Source organism: Daldinia childiae (genome assembly GCF_008694065.1).
Source record: "Daldinia childiae strain JS-1345 chromosome Unknown Scaffold6, whole genome shotgun sequence".
Taxonomy (NCBI): Eukaryota; Fungi; Ascomycota; class Sordariomycetes; order Xylariales; family Hypoxylaceae; genus Daldinia; species Daldinia childiae.
In genome coordinates, this window is record NW_022984647.1 from 1674716 (window position 1) to 1695825 (window position 21110).

The following is a 21110-nucleotide window of genomic DNA, read 5'->3' on the forward strand; positions in this document are numbered from 1 at the left end:
TCCTTTTCTTTCTTTCCTTCCTTTTTCCTTCCTTCTCTCTCCTCCCCTTTTTCTCTTTCTTCTCTTCTTTTTCTTTCCTTCTCTCCTTCCTTCCCTCCCTCTTCTCCTTCCCTCTTTCCTTTCCCTCTTCTCCCCTCCCCCTCTCTCTCTCTCCCCTTCCTCTCCCCCTCTCTCTCTCCTTTCCTGGCTTTCTCCCCCCTCCCTCTCCTCTTTCTCTCCTTTTTCTCTCCTTTTTCCTTCTCCTTCCCTCCTCTCCTTCTTCTTTCCCTCCCCTCTTTTTTCTTCTTCCTTTCCTCTTCTTTTTTCTTTTTTTCTTTTTTTCCCCTCCTTTTTTCCTTTCTTTCCTCTCCCTCCTCGTCCCTCCCTCCCCTCCTCTCTCTCTCTTCCTCCCCCCTTTTCCTTTCCCTCCCCCTTTCCTCCCCTTCCTCCCTTCTTCCCCTTTCCCCTCCTCTCCTCTCCTCCTCTCCCTTTTTTCCTTTCTTCCCTCTCCTCCTCCCTTTTCTTTTTTTCCCCCCCCTTCCCCCCCTTTCCCCTCCCCCTCTCCCCTCCTCCCTTCCCTTTTCCCCCCTCCCTTCTTCCCCTCCCCCGCCTCCCCTCCTCCTCTTTCCTTTCTTCTTTCTCCTCCCTCTCTTCCCCCCCTCCCCCCCTTCCTCCCTCCTTCCTCCCTCTCTCCCTCCCTCCCTTCTCTTCTTCTCTTCTTTTCCTTTCTTTCCCTCCTTTCTTCCTTTTCCTTCCCCTTCCTTCCTCCCCGTCTCCCCCCCCCTTCTTCCTCCCTTCCTCTTTTTCCTCCTCTCCCTCCTCCCCCCTCCTTCCCTTTCCCCTACCTTTTTCTTCCCCTCTTCCCTTCTTTTTTTTCTTTTTTTCTCTCTCCTCTCCTTCTTCCTTTCCCCTTCTTTTTTTCTTTTTTTTTCTTCCCCCCCTCTCCCTCCTCTCTTTTCCCTTTCTTTCCCCTTTTCTCTTCCCCGCTTTTTCCTCTCTTCCCCGCCCTTTCTTCCTTTTCTCTTTTCTTTTTCTCTTCCTCCCTTCCTTTTCTTCCTTTCTTTTCTTTTTGGGCCCTCTTTTTTCCGTTTCCCTTTTGGCCCTTCTTCTGGGCCCTTGCTCCCTCTCTTCTCCCTCCTTCCTCCCTCCTTCCTCCCTCCTTCCTCCGTCCTTTTTTCCTCCCTCCTCCCCCCTTCCTCCCTTCCTCCCCCCCCCTCTTGGCTCCGCTTTCTTCCCTCTTTCCCTGTTTTTCCCGCCTTTTCCCTGCCCGTTTCCCCGTCTGTCCCCCGCTTGCGCCTTTCTCCCTCCCGCCTTTTTTTCCCTTTTCTTCTCTTCTCTTTCTTTTTCTTTTTCCTTCCTTCCTTTTCTTCCTTTTCTTTTCTTTTCTTCTCCTTCTTCTTCTCCTCCCCCCTAGCCCTCCCCTCCCCTCCCCTCCCCTCCCTCCCCTCCCCTCCCCTCCCCTCCCCTCCCCTCCCCCCCCTCCCCTCCCCTCCCTCCCCCCTCCCTCCCCTCCCCTCCCTCCCCCCTCCTCCTCCTCCTCCTCCTCCCCCCCCCTCTTTTCCCCTCCTTTCCCTTCTCCCTCCCCTTCCTTCCTTCCCCCTCTCCCCTCCTCTTTTCCCCTCTCCTCTTCCTTCCCGCCTCCCTCCTTCTCTCCTTCTCCTTTCTCCTCTTCCTCCTTCCTCCCTCTCTCCCCCTCTCTCTCTCTTCCCTTTTTCTCCCCTCCCTTCCCCCGTTTTTCCTTTTTTTTTCTCCTTTTCCCTCCCCCCCTCTTTTCTTTCCCCTCCCCCTTCCCCTCCCTTCCCTTTTTCCCCCTTCTTCTTCTTCCTCTCTTTTCTTTTCTTCTTCCCGGTTTCTTCCTCTCTTTTCTCTCCTCCACTCTCTTTTTCTTCCTTTTTCTCCTTTCTTTCCTTTCCTCCTTTCCTCTTCTCCTCTTTCTTCTTCTTTTTCTTTTCCTTCCCGTTTTTTCCTCCTCTCCCTCTTCCTTTCCTCTCCCTTGTTCCTCTCCCTTCTTTCCCTCTCTCTCCTTGTCCTCCTCGTCCTTTTTCCCCCTCTTCTCTCCTCTCTTTTTCTCTCGTTCTCTTTTCCTTCCCTTCCCTCTCTCTTTTCCTCCTTTTTTTCCCCCTCTCTCTCTTTCCTTCCCCTTTCTCTTCTTCCCCTTTTCCTTCCCCTCCCCCTCTTCCTCTCCCTTCCCTCTCTTCTCTTCTTCCCTTTCCTCCCTTCTCCCCCTTCCTCTCTTTCCTCCCCTTTTCTCCCCCGCTTTTTCCCCTTCTCTTTCTCTTTCCCTCTTTTTTCCTCTCCCTCTCTCTTTCCTTCCCCTTTCCTCTTCCCCCCTTTTCCTGCCCCCCCCCCTCCCCTCCCTCTTCTCTCTTCTCTTCTCCCCTTCCCTCCCTTCTCCTCCTTCCTCTCTTCCTCCTTCCCCCTCCCTCCCCTCTCTTTCCCTCTCTTCCCTCTCTTCCTCCTCCTCGTTTTTTTCCCTTCTCTTTCTCCCCTTCTTTCTCTTTTTTCCTCTTCCCTTTTCCCTTCTTTTTTTCTTCTTTCTCTCCTCTCCCTTCTCCCCTTCCTCTCCCCCCTTCCTCCCCCCTTCCTCCCTCTCTTCCTTCCTCCTTTTTCCCCTCTTTCTTTTCCTTTCTTTCCCCTCCTTCCCCTCTCCCCCTTCCCCTCCTCTCCTCTTTTCCCTTTCTTCCTTTCTTTCCTCTCCCCTTCCTTCTTTCTCTTCCCTCCCCCCCTTCTTCTCCCCTTCCTCCCTCTCTCTCCCTCCCTTTCCCTTCTTCTCTTCTCTTCCTTCCTTCCCCTCCTTTCTTCCTTTTCTCCTTCTTCCTTCTTTCTCTTCTCTTTCTTCTCTTTCTTCTTTCTTTCTTTCCTCTTTCTTTTTTCCTTCTTTCTTTCCTCCCCCTTTCCTTCTTCCTCCTTCCTCCTCCCTCCTGCCCCCTTCCTCGCCCTTTTGCTGCCTTTTCTTCTCTCCCTTTCTCCCTCTCTCCGTTTTTTCCCCCTTTCCCCTCTTTCCTTCCCCCCCTCCTCCTCCCCTCTTTTCTTTTCTTTTCTTTTCCTCCCCTTTTCTCCCCTTCTTCCCTTCTTTTCCTCTCTTCCCCTCCCCCCCTCTCTTTCCTCTTCTCTCCCTCCTTTTCTTCCCTTTCTTCCCTTTTTTTCCTTTCTTTCCCCCCTTCCCGCCCCTCTCTTCTCCTCTTTTCTCTTCTTTTCCCTTCCTTCCCTTCCCTTCCCTTCCCTCTTCCCTCTCCTCTCCTCTTCCCCTCCCCTCCCCTCTTCTTCCCTCCCTCCTTTCCCCTTTCCCCTTCCTCCCCCCCTTTCTCTTTTCCCCCCTCTCCCTCCCTTCCCTTCTTTTCCTCCTCCTCTCCTCCTTTCCTCTCTTCTTTCTTTCCTCTCCTTTTCCCCTCCTCTCCTCTTTTCCCCTTTCTTTCTTTCTCTCTTTTTTCCCTCTTTCTTCCTTCTTTCTCCCCCCCCTTTCCTTTTCTTTTTCCTTTTTTTCCCCCCCTCTCCTCTCCTTCTTCCCCCCCTCCCTCCTCCTCCTCCCTCTTCTCTCCCCCCCTTTCCCTCTTCCCTTTCTTTTCTTTTCCTTTTCTTTCTTCTTTTCTTCCTTTTTTCTCCTTCTTTTTTCCTTTTTCCCCTCTTCCCCCCCCGTTTTTTCCTTCCTCCCCTTCCGGCTTGTGTCGCCCCTCGGGGTGGCCTCCCGTTTATGTGCATGAGTTCCCTCGCTCTACTACCTAGGTAGAAATGTTAGGCTAGCAGAATAGGTATACTTTTTAGACGAGGGGGCTTTGAAGTTTTAGTGTTATCAGATCTTAGAGGAGGTATCTTCTTCTAATGTTCGCGATACTTCGTACTTCTCGTAGCTTTGTGGATCGATTAGTGGGCGAAGTAGGGCGTAGCTTACTGAAAGCTTATAACTACACCACCTCACCAACTAGTGCTTCTTTATACCTCTACCTTTATTCTTACATGGGGAAAATGCGAGGCCATTCGGATAGCTCGGTTTTAGCAATGCCTCTTTGCTGGTGCCCAGAACTTGTCACGGCTGGCCGATTCGTGCCAATGTATGGTGTATTTATTTGTCAACGGCTAAACCAATAGCACGTAGGGTAGCAACCGAAAAACAATGAGGCTGATGAGAGTGCCAAGAATATAGAAGTCGTAAGACCACTTCGTTTAACTAAACTTGGGTATCTAATAACTACACTTATCTTAGTGATATGTTCGAAGTAATTATCTACCTGTACGTAGGTAGTTTGTTAGTATACACAGGCTCTATACCTTCCTATAGACTAGAACCGTTTCCCGTTCACTCCGTAATCAAATTCCGTCGAGTTTTATTCACCGACATTAATTGTAAACGGTTAGCTTCTATTATACCTAAGTAGCTAATAGGTATCATTACAGGTGGGCTTGCGGAGAGAATAATGGCATTGGTCTATTAAGGTCGTTATAGGTCCTCCATGAGGTCATTCTCAACAACAGGCGATTAATGTCGATCTTTTAAGGAGCTAATGCAGGATAGCCGCTTAAGTATCATATAGCGCGACTTGCATCAAACAAGGCCCATTATATATGATTCTTCTAATTTTAATAGAAAGAAGTTAAAAGTTTAAGGCGTCGTGATGGTGTTCGAGAAGTATTAGTTGTATGTAGGGAGAAGAAATTAGTGACATAAAAGAGTAACAAAGTGATAATAACCAGGGAATGCCTTCCCCCAGATTACGGAAGTTACCAGATGTTTGATACTAAACCCCACTAAGTCTATTCTTTTTAGACTCCACTAGCCCCGCGACCGTAAAACCTTTTGTTATGGATACATATGCATGTATAGTCGATCGTCGCAGCTGACTGGCTATCGTACTGTACTTTCCTAAATCTGGTAGACTAGTACGGAGGGAAGTGGTATCCTTCTATAACCCCCCCGAGTTTCACCACCGGTTACCGCGTACCCGAACCCGAACATTTTCTCATCTACACCCATCTACACCTACATCTACATCCACACTCACTACATCTACGCTATCTAAGCTTACTGAAATACTACCTAAATAAGCTACCCACTTTTGGTATTCTCATCATCACCTATCGCCTCATTCACACCTTTCTCTGCGTTATCCAATGGCGCCAACACAACTTCCGGCTTCCGGAAATCCTTTGTAAGTCTAAATCATTTTTTTTTCTTTCGCTCGCCGTGGCTGAGCAGGCCTCGTCAGCCGTACCCGGCCTTCCGGAGCTACCTTACTGATCAGGTGGAATTACTAGGGTTTTCTTTGACGTTACGCTCGGAGGTAAGCGCTTCCGAATCTATTCCCGCCCTTGCTTTCTCTCAAGCAGGAGGCCAAGACCTGAATCAATACATAGTATCGCCTCAGTCTTAAAAGAGATCACGTGACCTTTATTTTCTACCTCATGAGGTATTCACATAGGGTTACGAGGCTTTCTTCATATTATTGCTTTGTCATACTGTACATTATCGCTGGTTCTGATCTGCAGCAGGTGAACCCCTCGGACGGATCACCTTTGAGCTCTTCAAGGATACTGTTCCTCGCACCGCGGAGAACTTTCGTCAGTTCTGCACCGGCGAGTCCAAGAACAGTCGAGGCCAGAGTCAGGGTTACAAAGGAAGCAAATTCCACAGAATCGTACGTCTTCTACAGCTGCTATCAAGATAATGGTATACTAATGAATCATAGATTAGCAATTTTATGATTCAAGGCGGAGACTTTCTCAACGGCGATGGCACTGGAAGTACCGTAAGTTTACTAAGAAGGCGCTGGTAGATCAAATACTGATTCGTCTTTTAAGTGTATCTACGGCACCAAGCAGTTTCAAGATGAAAATTTCGACTTGAAACACACCCAGAAAGGACTTCTCTCTATGGCTGTAAGTCCTCCTCCTATCTTATCTTCCCCTATCCGTACTGACTGTGGATCAGAACTCGGGTCCGCACACCAACGGGTCTCAATTCTTCATCACCACCGTACCTACTCCTCACCTTGATGGGAAACACGTCGTCTTTGGAAAAGTCGTCGACGGCCTCGATGTCGTCGAGAAGATGGAAAAAACGAAGACTGGTAGACGTGGACGGGATATACCAGACATGGACGTAGTCATTGCCCAGTGCGGTGAGATGTAAAAGTCGCTATCTAGGTAGGATAATAAGGGCCCTTGATAATACCTTAAATAGTAAAATCACGGCAAATAAGTATTGTCCAATACATAAATTATAGTAATACTATAGTCTATCGGCGTAGCGTATTGTTTATCTCTATCCATGTGACGAAATTCTCTGTGCGAAGCAGATGTAGCTGGTGGTGAATGAAAATAAAACGCTAGTCTTCATATTGATATATTAATCTACTATTATATAAAACGAGTAGGATTTGACTAATGTCGCTAGAATAAATACTTCAATAGTCATGGTAGTATTTATCGCGATGTTTTCATTTAGTGTAGTTATCGTACCTAAATACTAACCGTCTATCTCTATATGCATATTCGTGCAAGTCAAAGATCTCAAGACTAGCTCACGGTATCCTCCACCCTTACCTGTTTCCTATCCTATAGTTGCGTATGGGGTGTTGCCAACCCTTCTTTAGCTTTTTATGAGATGACTGTTGTCTTCTGTACTAGTTCTCAACACTAGAATTTTGTATCGTATTGGATTCGGAGGTTTATATTTGAAGTAATGAGTATACTTAAGTGGTAAAGAAGCTAAAGAAACATATTATTCTCGTGGAGAGTTCTAATACAACAGCGATGATTCCAATCGACCTTAATGTTAAGCTACCATAATCTAATCCTCAAAATGTGCCTCCTTTTCAGGGTCCACCTCGTGATACAATATCCGAGCTTCTTTAAAGCATTACCTAGGTAAATAACCTAGTCATTCAAGGAGACTGCTCTTACTGCATGGTGTATGTTAAGCTGCCTCCAGAATTGAAATACGCTATCCTCGTCATTTTTAACTAGCCATAACTCGTCGCTATCAAGATTTGCACCATCTTCATCCATGAAACAATAGCCAATAGAGAAAAAGTCCAAACAAGAGCTCTTTAGGATATCCAGGGTCTCACCCCAAGTACCGTCAAAGAGTTCCACCATAGAAAGTTCTGAGTGTTTGAAGACGGCCAGATTACAACGATTTAAAAATCGACTTAGGCATCCTTGGTGGATGAGACAAGATTCCAGCTGCACTTTCTTTAGGTTCGGCCAATATCTTTGCGGAATCGCGTGTTCGAAAACGCATTTTAATGGTTCTGGGTTGTAATTTAGATGGATTTCTTCGATGCTTGAGGTATCCAACATAGCAAAGGTATAATTGTATATTGGTGTCGTTGATCGTCTAAATTCGCGATTGTCGTATAAATATTGGAACTTCCTCAAAGTCTGCACTGCGGCCGTTAAATCAACCGAGTGCTTTTGACTTAGTATATCTATATCCGGACTATATAATGGAACTTCGATCCGAAGGCTGGTGAGCTGGACACCAATTTCATGGAGAGATCAAAAATGATCTCGTACGGTGGCGATGCTGGTTCGTATTTCTCTCCGTCAATCCATGATAATGGTGAGACTAACATCTTCTTTATTTTATGACGTTCTGTCACATCATTGATGGAAGTTGATATGTAGGAGAACCCAGGATCACTGAATTCTAGTTCTCGGGCACCAGGCATTCTGGTCATTCCCTCGGCTATATATTTGGTGAAGCGTCGTTGCTCCCGTAGGAACTCCTGCTCTCCGTAAAGAGATCGGTAGATTTGTGACCCGACCGAGCCATGCGCTCGAACAGTCCCTTGTTGTCACTTTGTCCTAGGTGCCTCCATGTCTTAGCCATCTTTCTCCCTTGGCAACATATCTCGCGTATTTGGTTTAAGTAGACGTCCGTGTATTGACTAAAGAAAGCGGTGCTTGTATTACGTTCTGAGTTACGGACGATATGATAAATCTTTTGCGCATTGTATTTTCCATAAGCATTCAGGTCTTCAGCTAGAGAGCTATTATAGTAGTAGTAAGATACGTATTGATCGCACCCCGGGGGCTATGAGAGGATGTTGCGATATGTCCAGGAATCGTTGAACAGAATGTAAGTTCATTTCAACGGTGATGGAGTCCAGGAGCAGATGGGAACTGGTGCTGTAGAATCTTTGGCAAGTGAGACGCACATTCCTGATAGCCTGAATCTTGTAGATCCGCATTTTCCTCGTGTCGGAATCCTAACAAGAGGCTTTAAGCTCGTCGAATATCATGAAGAGTAGTTCGCAAGGGAGATCAAGGATCCCCAAAGACTTCGTGGTAGGATCCATGGTTTTAAGAAGGTTGTTTGATTTTTACTAAGGAGATGATCAAGACGATAACACGAGTACCTAAGACACAGGTAGTGAGAGGCTTCTGTCAGGTATAGCGCGAGGCATCTTAACAAGAACGTATATGTGAGTCAGGCTTTGGGTTTTGTACCTCCACTCATGAAAAAGCTTGTCCTGTTGTAATTTCCTCATAAGGTACCTTCCACCTATGATACTTAATTCTAACGCCGTCGCGACTGTGGCAACTTCAAAAACTAGAATCTTATAGGAACTCTAAATTTAGGCACCTGCCTGCATACATATTTACCTAGGTACATGTACCTACTTTATGTACCTCATAACGTACATGTAATAAGGTATAGAAGCTGGTACATTGGGTATAGAAAGTGCTCTTTGTTTCAGATACCTCATCTGGAATCCTATAAATACGATTATTGACTAGGTTAGGTCATTGTTCTTTCGACTAGGTACATTAGGTACTTGTTAGTCGTAATGTCCAAAAGCGATACCTAGCCCTCTTTGAAAACAATCCAGCTTTAAGTCGTGTTTTTACTACTTTACCATCCTCAACCTCCTTTATTTTGATTCTTAAAAGCTCACGTTGATTACCTGTCAAGATGAAGTATCATCCTATATTTGATACCGTCGCCGTTGCCTTTTTCGCACCAATTGTTATAGGGTTTACATCCGCATCATCATCACTACGACGAATCTCCTTATTCGCCTTGGCTTATTTAACATTTCATTGTCTTTCAAGCTGCTCAGAGTATATCAAAAGGGGCACTTGGGCTGCAGCTTTAGGAGCATATACACTTTTCTCATTCCTGCATTACCTAGATGTTGCTGTGCTTAGTGGTTGGAGCTTCGACACTCGGGGTCCTACTAATGACTTGATAAATCGAAATGGGCGGGTTGGTAGTTCGAAGATATACCCAAAGCTGAGCGGATCACACCGATTAAACATAATATCTCGCCTGAAGTTCGGCTTCTCGACTTTCTTCTCATGGCGTTTTGTGAATACACCGTACCAGGTTAGGGCCGTGCCCCAGCTAGACAAAACTTTGTATTCGTCTACTAGGTTTCTTTTCTATACTGGTTGGACGATACTTGCCTGCTATCTAGTACTAGATGAGATGAACTCTTTGCGAGACAAGAATATTACTACGAAGTTCTGGCTTCTAGATAAAATCAACCCGTTTTCTAGAACCGGGGAGGTCTCGCTTAGGGAGAGATACTTCGCTATCATTGGACTAGGTGTGAGCCTCATATCATTCCAGCGTGGAGTGTACGCGATTGCATCCTTTGTATGTGTGGCTATGGGCCTGAGTTCTCCACAGGATTGGCCCCCCTTTAACAGACCTATCTTGATGTCGTTTAGTTTAAGAAAAATCTGGAGGTATGTCTGCAAGCCCTGGGCTCCTTATCAATGAACTAACCAGTATCTAGCGTATTCTGGCCTCAGGCTGACAGCCATTGGTTACATGCATTGACGAATTACGTTGTGCATAACATCTTCCGGCTACGAAAAAGTGGCAGGCTAGTTCAACATATGCGGATATGCTTGATGTTCGCCATATCTGGAGCCATCCATGTTGCCGTTGACTTCTCTTCAGGTACGTTGCCTCAATATAAATGCTACGCTACTTGAGAATTTTAACTAAAGAGGGTAAATATAGGAATACCGATTTCTAAATCTGGGGCACTACGTTTCTTCTTAATCCAGCCACTGGGTATTTTTATTGGAGATATGATTAGCATCGCGCCTGGTATTACTCTACTGCCGGAGATCGTGCAACGTTTCTTAAGCTTTATTTGGTTAAGTTTGTGGATGACATGGACAGCACCCGGCTATGTATACCCTATCATTTATAAAAGTGCATCAGGAGGCGGATTTGTGCCCTTCAGTATTATAGGCTATCTTAAGCAAAGGTTTTAGCTAATATATCTCAAGGGGGATTCTTGCTCTCGTCTATAAATGCAATAGCCCGATCAGAGGGTTTACAAGGGGATAATAATATGATTTTGGAATTTCTATATAAGAGATCTTCAGAGCCTTCAAGCTCTAAATTGTAACTAGGTAATTTCTTCATATTATTACTTTAGCAGTTAAGACATGATATCTTCGCTAGGGTCAGCAATGAGCATATATTTTCGATAGAGTATAGCCTCCCCTCTGCATCTATGTATACCACCTAATCTAAGGGTGAGATTACCTAAGATAGGATTATACCCCCGCCCCCTCTAATTCCCTCTTATTCATCTTCTTACTCATAAATAGGTATATAATCTACTGACTAACTAAGTTATACGCTGACTTCGTAGATAGGTAGTTCACACGTTCTCATTGATTTAAACAGGGAGCCATCACTAGTCGTTGCAATAAGATACAGCAACAGCCCAGAGTATGGAAAATCAGTTTGTGGTTCTTATTACTGGCGCCGGTAGAGGTATGTCAACGTATGCCTATAATAGTGGTATTTAGGTTAACAAACGAATCAGGTATTGGAAATGCCTTGGCTCAGATTTATCTCTCACGCTCAAATTGTACGGTGGTGGGGAGCATTCGCGATGAGAAAGCATCGGGCGTTACTGAGTTGAAGGCATCCCCAAAAGGAAGCGGATCTAAACTACTCCTAGTCAAGATCGAGAGTTCCGTGCCTGGCGATGCAAACCGTGCAGCAGACGAAATTAAGGCAGCAGGCATTGACCATATCGACATCGTGGTAGCAAATGCTGGAATTAGCCCGCCGATCGTATCACTTGAGAAAGTTAATCTTGAAGATGTAGTCGGCGCGTTCAACGTCAACGCTGTCGGTGCTATTGCTCTATACCAGGCTTGCCATCCGTTACTCGAAAAGTCTAGCAATGCTAAGTTTGTATCTATCAGCAGCGCTGCTGGCTCTATTAGCGCCATGGAACCTTATAACGCACACGTTGCGCCGGCATACTGTATTTCAAAAGCTGCTCTTAATTGGATTACCATGTAAGATATTGCATTTCCGCATACGATAAAGGGATAAATGATGGCTAACTAATTACAGGGCAGCACACTGCGGTAACAAGTGGCTTACTGCCATCGCTGTGAACCCAGGGTTAGTATAATAGCGTAGGAGATCCTCGAAGGTAGGACTGATTTGACTTCAGACTTGTTGATACCGATATGGGAAAGGGAACGGCCGAGTATCTAGGCTTAGAGAGGGCCCCTTATACGAAAAAGTATAGCGCCGAGAGAATCATAAGCTTGGTAAGCATCCTAATTCTGATTTTTTCTTGGGGCAACGCCTAACTTGGATAGATTGACGATGCCAGTCGCGAGAATAGTTCGGGAAAGTTTCTCAATGTTATAGACAACAAGGAGATACCGTGGTGATAGGTAATACTAGGTAAAAAAGCTGGATCTTACAGCGACTTACCATTCTTACACCAACGTAGGCAATTATATGGTTCTTATTTTAGCAGCACTTTATTGTCACTTCTTTCTTACAAGCTGTCAGAAATACCCTGACACAAGCTCCCGTATTGCAATATAATGAATTAGTCTGAGAGTGAATATAATTCTGGGTTGGAAACTCTCAAGATACCTTTGATACCGCATAACTAATCCTTTTTATGTCGAAATGCCCAGCCCGACCCATCTTCCTCTAGACGAACCATCGCCTTCCCGGTGGCCTTTATCAACTCATCATTTGAACGGTAGGAATCATTCGCTAGAACTTTAACTGAGCTATCGATATCCGACAATAATAAGGCTAACGTTCCATTTCCCCAGGCTCCTCGATTAGGTTTCAATGACCTGTATATATTGCTGGCAAAAAGGATCAGACTGGCCAGAAGTATTGTAACGGGATAAGCTATCCAAGGCCACGATACTCTGATATAAATCTGATGTATCCAGACATTTCCGGCGTAGACATCCTCTTCACGACTAGGCTGATTTTGTAGGCGTATCATGTTCGTCAGGCTTTTGGCAATTCGGTCGGCCCATGCAGAGCGATCATCCATACTGTACTGCCAGGCTTGAAAGAAGGTAGGTCTATTAACTTCAGTATATATCCTGGATACCGGTGATCCGTCTTTAAATTTCCTTCTGGTAGTAAATTGTCTTGCCGGAGTTGAGGATATCACTGAAGAGATAGAGACGCTCGAAAGAGGACTTGTCGGTAGTATATTTGCATAGTCTGGAGAGGTCACAGAAAAGTTACGCCCCGACATATTGAAACCTGGGACGTCTCTGAATGCCCCTCCGTTTGGTGCAAATGTCCAGTTCCAAACCCTTGCTAATAAGGCTTCTTCGGCAAGTGCTATCGTCTGTTCTTGTTGGCCTGAGTTTACACTGACAGTAATTCCCTGCATACAATACCAAAAGTAGCACCGAGTTACGACGGGCTCTCCAAATGAGGGAATAAGATCCATAGCATCAAACCTTGTTTCTAATTTCATTGGAATATCAAAAACGGTGAAGTCTCCGAGGACCATATGGTCACTCCCATTCCATCGAACTTCACTTGCCATAGAATTATTGTAGTCGAAAAAGTTAGTAGCCACGGATACAGGAATAACATAAACCGCTTCACCATTCAGCGGTTCTGGGATCGAGTCAAAAAGCTGAAAGAAATCCCACGTGGAATTGGGTCTAGGCCCATTTGTTACATCCGTGTCCCCTAACTCCCCTCGCACCTGATTGAACGAATAATCGCACAAGAACTCGGAACAGGACTTGATCCACGTTTTTGGCAGTATCTGCGTAATGTTCGTGCATTTTCCGCATACACCCACTGAAGGTACAACACCGTTCCAGGTACAATTGCCACTGGGGCAGCTGACGGGTAAGTCGTCCATAGTGGTACTATACATCCCACTGAGAATAGCTGCCGCCCAGGTCGAATCTTCGATCAAAGCATCGTTGTTCATCGCCCATGGTACGTGGGCTGTCTGCTGAGGATCAATAATGGCTCTATCCTCAACAGTGACGAGCAATTGAGAGAATACATCTACGCCAGCGACAAGCATGGTCAAAAGCGCACCGAAACTGATAAAGTGTAGGCGAAATGGATGCTTAGATAGCCAGATGAAACTCCCCCAGGGACCTCTAGAGGCATTATCGATCAACTCTAGGTCTACTAGCGGCCGTCCCTCTTGTCTCTCTCGCGAGAACCAAGACCATTTGGCCTGGCCGATCGAATCCGCAATAAGGACCATCATAAGCCCTTTCATCAGGGTCGTCAATATGGCCACAACGCCGTTGATAGATATAATATTCAAGGGCCAGTCTGATAAAGGGCGTCCGGAGAAAGTTGCGGCTATTACAGCTAGGCCAATGACACTTGCTGAGGACAGAAGCGAGGCAAAAAGTTGGAACTTCCAGACTCCGAGTGCCCACATCCACGAGGGTTTATCGGTGGTGTCGAATTCTTGCAAGCTATCGTTTTCTAGCCATTCGTCGCGCGGACGGTGGATGCGGGTGGAAAAAGGCCGTTCTAACAGCGGCAGTGATACAGGAATTTGTGGTGAGCATCGGCCATTGGGCTCAGAATCGTTGATACTTGACCCAACTAGCGTCTGTTCTGATGGATACGACATTGGAATAACGTTGGGATATAGTAAAGAGTGTAAAAGTGCTATATAGGGACTTATTGATTTCAGACTATATATTCTGATGAGAGATGAATGAAGGGGGAATTCGTTCGTTGAGGGAGACTAGGGGAGGTTTAAAACCTCATATTGGGAACATAACTGATGTCGTGGTATTTCAAGCTTGGTCCGTCCTTATATCTTGTACGATCTTTGAAAAAGCTCATGTTGTGTAATGACGGCGCAGACAGGTTTCTGTAAGCGCCAATGTCGTCAAACCAAGCTTTCTTATACCTTTTGTGGCTTTCATCATTTACAATCCAAGGTCTCTGGTGCTTCTCTGCTCACTATCTGAGCGCTTTAAATAGGGTATCTTACAATGTTTCAGGTATCAGGGGGGAGCACCTTGGGGGCAATGTAATGTCTTAGACAATAGTATGACAAAAGGTCACCTTGTGGGTAGCATATAGGTTTAAAGTTTATGACGCACCGGCGCATAAGGGCATAGGGTATAATAATGAGTATATGATAATAAATATATTAAAGCATAACACATGTATAACCCCTGCCCCCTTTTTTTCTTGAAAATTTCGCTCTAGTAGAACACAAGATCGAAACTTGGGTATAGTATCGAAGGACGGTTTGTTATGTGATTCTACTGTGAGATGCCCTTGGGCACTGCTGGGCGCTGAGGGTGATTCCATCTTTGTTATAAGAAGGCGTGTTCGATGAGTTTTTCCCTGGTTAAAGTCGGCTACCTGGCGCCAGCGCTAACCAGGTAGAGTAATACTGAAGGCAGGTAGGGTCTGGGGATCCTATAGGCAGGAAGTGGAGGATCTCTCATGTCAAGCGATATTCTAGCTTTGTCTCTCTTTACCTAAGGAGGTGGTACTCTAGACGTCTAAAAGCGCCATAGATGCGCAGCTGTAGCTACCTACCTGTTTATAGCAACCAATAGACGTTAACGTTCTCATCATCATCATCTACTATGAGATGATGGATAGGGTTATCTTATGCTACAAGTCTAACGATCTCCCGTACCAACAGTAACAGGCAATACTTAATGAGAGCTTAAAATAAGGGGGATGAACTTCGACAGCATATATGTTTACATATTCTGAAAATGTTTGCAATATTGAGTAATGAATAGACACCTAACTTATAATATAATCGAGGCACTTTACTCGTATTTATATTTTAAATATTCAGGTATATAGAAACGCCACAACTCGACTAGGGTGACTAGCATTACCCCTTTTTAGGTATTCAAAATTTTACGTTAATTCATCTATCAGAACATCTGTCTTTTTAGCCTGTCTAAATAGTAGCTTTTTCGATTGTCTGTCCCTTGAATCCCTCTAGGCCCTCGCCGCCCTATGTATTCTGTTAGAAAGGTTTTCTGGTGTTTGTATGTATGGGGACTTACGTAGCTCGTGAGTGGGGAAACCTCAAGACCGCCATCAGCATCTCCGTTTTTGACAGTTGCGCCAACGGCCTCAACCCACCGTCGGCCTTGCTCTTTGATGTGTCTGCGGCTGGTTGTAGGGCTGTCCTCAGGCTCTTTCTCGAATGAACCGTCAGCCTTCTGGGCTGGGTCTGCATTCTTCAGAGGGGAGAACTCCTCTTCACGCTTGACCTCGAAGCAAGCGAATTCGTTCAAGTTTAGCCACTTGAAGTTGTCGAAGACGAATTGCTCCAACTTGATACCATTGGGTGTTTTAGGATCTACAGCCTCGCCCTTCTCGGTGTCAAAGAAGGGAATCTTCTTTCGGGCAACGTGCGGTGGTAAGCTGTTTACAGCATCTCCCATGCTGTCCAAATATTCGAATGAGTAATAGTGGTTGACGATGTTGGCAGCGCGGAACTTGAGGATGCTGGGCTGCTTGGGGTCTACTGCTTGGCAGGTGGCATCGTCAACTTCCGAGTATTCGACCACGTCAGGCTTGCCATTCTTCTGGAGAATGAGACCGACCGACTCCTTGGCATCTCGCTTCCTCACAACCTTAGTGGCAATCTTAACCTTCTTTTCGGCGGCAAATCCAATGAAGATCGGATCCGCAACCCTGGCTAAGCAGTTGTCAACACAGTACGCATGGACGTGCTTGATAGTGGGCCGCATTTTTTCGAGAACTCCTTCGTCTTGTAGAGCTTTGTATAAGCCGCCGTTGCCGTCAGGGGCAACTGCAAGCTTCGCCTTGCTCGCGAGCATAAACTTTCCATCGTTCGTGATGCAAGGGAGCACACCTTGCTCGAAGATGGTCACGTTCTTGGGGTCAAGACCAAAGTACGGCTCGCCCTTGGCTCGGTTTGCGTTCTCCTCGGCGCTAAGCTCGTCGAGCTTTTCCTTCTTGAAGAACTTCTCAGTCGGCCCACGTGTGGGACCACTGGTCATGATAAACCATGGAATCACAGCCTTAGTAGGGTCTGAGGCCCGCGCAGCAGCTAGCTTTTGGATTTTTAAGATTCGCTCGGCTTGGATCTGGAAGAGGGATTTGTGGGAGGGAAGTTTGATATTGAAGGCGCCTTTTGGGGCCTTGCTTCCTAGACGGGTACCCTGACCGCCAGCCAGTAAAACTACGGCAACCTCGCCCTTACCGATCAGCTCTAGACCGAGATCATACCACCTTTGAATATCTTCCGGCTTCGAATCGTAAATGCTAGCGGTTGCCGACTCGGGAAGTGGCTCAAGGACGGTCTGTGCCTCCTCTGTCGGTGGGTTCAGAGCAAGGTCTCGTAGCTTGTGAACTCTGACGGGGTCGATCTTTTGGAGCTGTCCGAACAGAGCTTTTTGGTCGGGTTGGCTTAGGGAATCGAAGTAGGTGAATACGTGGCCTTGATCGGCCTTTTCGTATACAGACTTGAGGTTCTGGACCTCGGTAGGAGTGAATTCTGGCATGGTGATCTTGAGTGGTGTTAGGAGTTGTAAGAATGAATAAAGCTTAACTATAAGAAAAATAGGAAAACAGGTAGGAAATATACCAATCGCTTGCCAAGAAACAGCCTAGAATTCTAAAGCTAGTGCTGACTTTATGGAAGAAGCAGATACTTAAGGTTGAGAAGTCAAGAAAAAGAAGAACAAGTATGTAAATAAGGGATCCTCCCCCTTAGGATACATGTACGAATAAGCTGGAGGAGCTGAGGGGCTGAGGGGCAGAGGGGCAGGAACAAGGGATCCCAGTGTATATCCCAGTGTAACAGGTACCTAATATCTGCATGTTACGTTAGGGTACATTACACTTAACCATCCACTAAAGAAGCTAAATAACCCGGCATAACATGCAGACTTAGTGGGGTTGAGGGGAATTTAACAGCTTCAGCTTTTCTCATTGCCCCTCCATTTTTAGCGTGTTAGTGCATTAGTGCATTAGTGACACCATCACTTAGCATCTCCTGTTTTTCTTCCCGCCCTCCTATTCATCTCGATTATCTGGTTGGATACTTGTATCTCGCATCTCACCGCTTCGAAAAGCCATGCGGCGACGCAGCCACTTCCTATTCGCTACGTTGTTCAAAGTTACATTTCGTATAGCCTAGAGACTGCATACCTGTGTTCGTTTGTTGTGTGTATTTGTATATACGTAGGTAGGTAAATTAGCAAGCTGACGACGTGTAATATATGTGATATTGCAATCATAGTTGCACCTGTAGTTTTCCCGATAAATGTTTTTTTTTTATCCTACATGAACATATACGTAATATACCCAGTTCAATGGTAAATTGAATTCGCAAGAGACTTGCGGTACCTGACTCGCCGTATCCGATCTGCAGGTATACCCGCAGTTTTGGAAGCTCTGGGTCGCGCCGCTGCCGGCTCCTGCAATAATCCCTGACAAGTCTTTCCGATCTGGCATTCGATACGAGGACTTGGATAGGGATGATGGTCTTGGATTGACATCAACACGAAGGCGTCGGTGATGCCATCTGTTCAATTGACGTTTACAGTCAGTCTTAGACTTATACGAACTTATGAGATGTCAATCAGTACGGAATGTCAGTAAGGATCCGTATACAAGGTCATACCTTACCTAAGATTAGTACATATGAAGATGTACCTTTTATCGATTATTAACTCGGTAATTACATAAGACCCTAGCAGATCTACTATGCTCATACGGCAAGTCAAGATGACTTCGCAGTGGCGACTACCCCAGGAATCACCCCAAGAATCTACCTAAACTAATAGAGTTTGACTGAGTGACAATGTACATACTTATCTAGTATCAGCCTTCTATTTCCTTGACATGAAGATTTACAGCAGTTTCATTTAACATAGACTAAACTTCTCATATTCGTCATAAACCGTCATGATGGCGGCAGATGAAGATAATCAAGACATACACAATTCACTGGGAGAGACAAGTTTTGAAGGTCGTCTTCAATTGAAGAATTTCGTGTTTAACGGGTCGAGCCAAAGCTCATCGTCTATATCACCACGTCGAAGCCAGAGGCTACTGACACCTCAGTCTGCCGCCTCATCTCAGGGCTCACTCTCACTATCATCAAAAACGCCACCCAAATCAAAGAAGCGCAAAGCGCCCTCGGGGGTATCAGAAGCAGATGAGAGTAGCAGAAAAAGTACACCCCCAGCATCGGCCTCATCCTCTCCAAAAAAGCGATCTCGAGGACCGTCTTCATACGCCCCGCCCTCAACATACGCACACTTACCCCTACTCCCAGACGCAATCGCGCCAAACCTATTAATCTTCTTCATCGGGCTGAATCCCGGCCTCCAGACAGCGCGCGTCGGACACGCATACGCGCACCCCTCAAACCTTTTCTGGAAGCTGCTCTACTCGTCTGGGATCACGCCTGTCCGATGCCACGCGTACGAGGACCAGACCATGCCGGCGCGGTACGCGCTCGGCCACACTAACATCGTGGCCCGCCCGTCGCGCAACGGCGCCGAGCTGAGCAAGGCCGAGATGGACGAGGGCGTTGCCATTCTCGAGGATAAGTGTCGCCGGTGGCGGCCCGAGGTCGCGTGTGTCACGGGCAAGAGTATCTGGGAAAGCGTGTTTCGCGTGCGCCATGGACGGGCTATGAAGAAGGGCGAGTTTAAGTATGGGTGGCAGGAGGAGAGGATGGGTGTTTTTGAGGGGAATGAGGAGGAGGAGCCTTGGGAGGGGACGAGAGTGTTTGTAGCGACTAGTACGAGTGGACTTGCGGCTACGCTAAGGCCGGAGGAAAAGGAGAGGATATGGAAGATTTTGGGAGATTGGTGCGTGAAGAGGAGGAAGGAAAGAGAGGATGCTACTGCTGAGGATAGCAAGGATCCTGAAATATCAGATCCGGTATAAAGGGGAGAATGTCTTGCTATTTGCTATTCTTACTGCTGATGGGGACTACGATACGTAACGAATTGTTTTATAAGATACCCCTGAACATATATCGAGACACTAGCTAAAAGTCACTTTTACCAGCTGTACTCAGATACTTATTTATAATATATCACTTAATAGAACATGGCCATATAAGTAAAAATGATATTGCTATTTGTCTAGGAGAAAACCCCCAAGTCCAGGTCTGCGGTTAGCATAGCTCGCAGATCTATGAGGCTACTTCCTGCTGCTATACAACGTGCAGCAGCGATGTGATCATAAACTGTACCCCCAAACCGACCCTCTCTTTCTAGACAAACCCGGAACGCCTATAGGGATATCAACCATTGATTTCGAGGCGTTGCCGCAAATCTTATCTCGTGGGGGTCATGCGTGAAAGAATGTACGAAGTCATATATACAAAAAGCGTATGTTATAAATCAAAGCAAAATCTGCCTCGTTAAGAAAGGCATACGATGGCGATTGCCGTCGTCACAACCGGCCACCAGCCTACGGCGCGAGCTAGTGTTTGCAAGCCAGCGCCCGCGTTTGGATCTTCGGTACCACCGGACGATGTTGTGCCGTTGGGCAAAGTGCCGATGATGTAGATGGTTTTCTCGTGTGTAGTTTCGTTCTCAGCTACTGTAACAACCGATTTGTCTAGGTTTTGATAGCTGCCGTCTCCGATTACCGAGTTGAAATATGTTTGGTTACCGTTGTCGTCGCAGCCGCATTCTCCGTAGTAGTCGCATATGCACGTAACGGGCTTAGTCTCGTTCTGATTGGTTGTGCTGTTGTGGTAGTAGTAACGGTTCGTGTAGGGATACGCGTATGCGTTGTAGGCTAAGCTCAGGCCTACGAAGCCAAGGGCCCCGATCGCGGCGCCGCCGAGGACGAAGGGGAAGATGCCTGAGGCGGTCTTACCACCGGATTTGAACGGCTGCGTTGCGCCACCGCTATAATAAGACCCGCCTCCGTAATTAGGTCGGGTACCACTTCCGGTTGTTGTCGAGCCGCCAGTGTTGGATCCTGACGATCCGCGACCGCCGCTAGAAGAACCTCCGGAGCTGCCTGTAATGAAATTGTTAGCCTATATGCGTCCCTGACGAATGTACTCCTCAAAATGAAATACCAGAGGAGCCTGAACCACCGCGACCGCCAGACGAACCTGAAGAGCCACCGCTGGAGCCACCACTAGAGCCACTACCGCCTCTACCACCACCTCCTCCACCGCCTTTGCGCTTCCATAGATCTTCACTCTGTGCAAACGTCTCCGGATCCCGTTGTTCTATCGGAACATCCGATGTCGTTACGTCTAACGCGACATCTTCGACATTATGAATAGCCGCAGCGTTGATGCCTTGACCAAGGGCGACTAAGCCCAAGAGGAAATGCGAAGTCTTCATGGGAATCGCGTTTGTTATGAGTATCGATAGGTAATAAACAATTGAGCAATGAGATCAAAGCTTTCCGATAGGATATTGAGGCACAGGGATGCTTAGGTTTAATTAGATGTTGATGATGGTTGAACCAAATGAAATCTGAAATAAGTAAGAAGGAAGCGAAAACTGGGAATATATATGTGATTGATGGACGGTATGATTGATGACTCTCGATAATCCTCTTTTAGGCCAAACTGCGGTGCCAAGCAAATCTTGGCAAAGCACTACACACGATGGTGCGCAGTTTAGTAACTGGGATGCATTATTACATTGTTAGGTTAGCAGGTTAGGTATCTGGGTATGTACTGGTAGGTGGCGGGTGTGGCCAATTTTTTAGGTTTATTTAGTTTCTAGGCGGATTGGATCATCATTGCCTCTTTATTCTCTCGTGACGTCTACTGTTTAACAGAAATGAGTTAAGGCTTTGTCTAAGCCTTCTTGTTCATGATTTCAATAGATTCACTTCTAGAATTGCTCTAGAAGGGCACCTACTAATATCTGTT

At 46.3% G+C, this 21110-nt stretch overlaps 5 protein-coding genes across 6 annotated transcripts; 3 read left to right on the top strand and 2 right to left on the bottom strand.

The window, feature by feature from the left end:
• Positions 1-5085: 5085 nt before the first annotated feature.
• On the top strand, positions 5086-6103 carry GL218_06362 (Peptidyl-prolyl cis-trans isomerase H; the record flags this gene model as incomplete). Its single annotated transcript, XM_033583070.1, has 6 exons — positions 5086-5123; positions 5230-5255; positions 5464-5609; positions 5661-5720; positions 5773-5850; positions 5903-6103. 6 exons carry the CDS (start codon positions 5086-5088, stop codon positions 6101-6103), a joined length of 549 nt encoding a protein of 182 aa, XP_033433798.1.
• Positions 6104-10680: 4577 nt separating this feature from the next.
• Positions 10681-11646, top strand: GL218_06363 (Norsolorinic acid ketoreductase; the record flags this gene model as incomplete). Its single annotated transcript, XM_033583071.1, has 5 exons — positions 10681-10723; positions 10776-11259; positions 11318-11368; positions 11421-11520; positions 11572-11646. The coding sequence occupies 5 exons, from the start codon at positions 10681-10683 to the stop codon at positions 11644-11646; spliced, it is 753 nt and encodes a 250-aa protein (XP_033433797.1).
• A 3518-nt stretch (positions 11647-15164) lies between these two features.
• GL218_06364 (UDP-N-acetylglucosamine pyrophosphorylase) lies at positions 15165-16743 on the bottom strand (the record flags this gene model as incomplete). Its single annotated transcript, XM_033583072.1, has 2 exons — positions 15165-15221; positions 15274-16743. The coding sequence occupies 2 exons, from the start codon at positions 16741-16743 to the stop codon at positions 15165-15167; spliced, it is 1527 nt and encodes a 508-aa protein (XP_033433805.1).
• Positions 16744-18151: 1408 nt separating this feature from the next.
• On the top strand, positions 18152-19144 carry GL218_06365 (G/U mismatch-specific uracil DNA glycosylase; the record flags this gene model as incomplete). Its single annotated transcript, XM_033583073.1, has 1 exon — positions 18152-19144. One exon carries the CDS (start codon positions 18152-18154, stop codon positions 19142-19144), a length of 993 nt encoding a protein of 330 aa, XP_033433804.1.
• A 481-nt stretch (positions 19145-19625) lies between these two features.
• On the bottom strand, positions 19626-20571 carry GL218_06366 (putative glycine-rich protein; the record flags this gene model as incomplete). 2 transcript variants are annotated; one of them, XM_033583075.1, is made up of 2 exons in its annotated part: positions 19626-20236; positions 20334-20571. In XM_033583075.1, the coding sequence occupies 2 exons, from the start codon at positions 20569-20571 to the stop codon at positions 19626-19628; spliced, it is 849 nt and encodes a 282-aa protein (XP_033433803.1). The 2 variants fall into 2 exon arrangements, with proteins under 2 accessions (XP_033433803.1, XP_033433802.1); XM_033583074.1 differs by having other exon boundaries at positions 20298-20571.
• Positions 20572-21110: the final 539 nt, after the last annotated feature.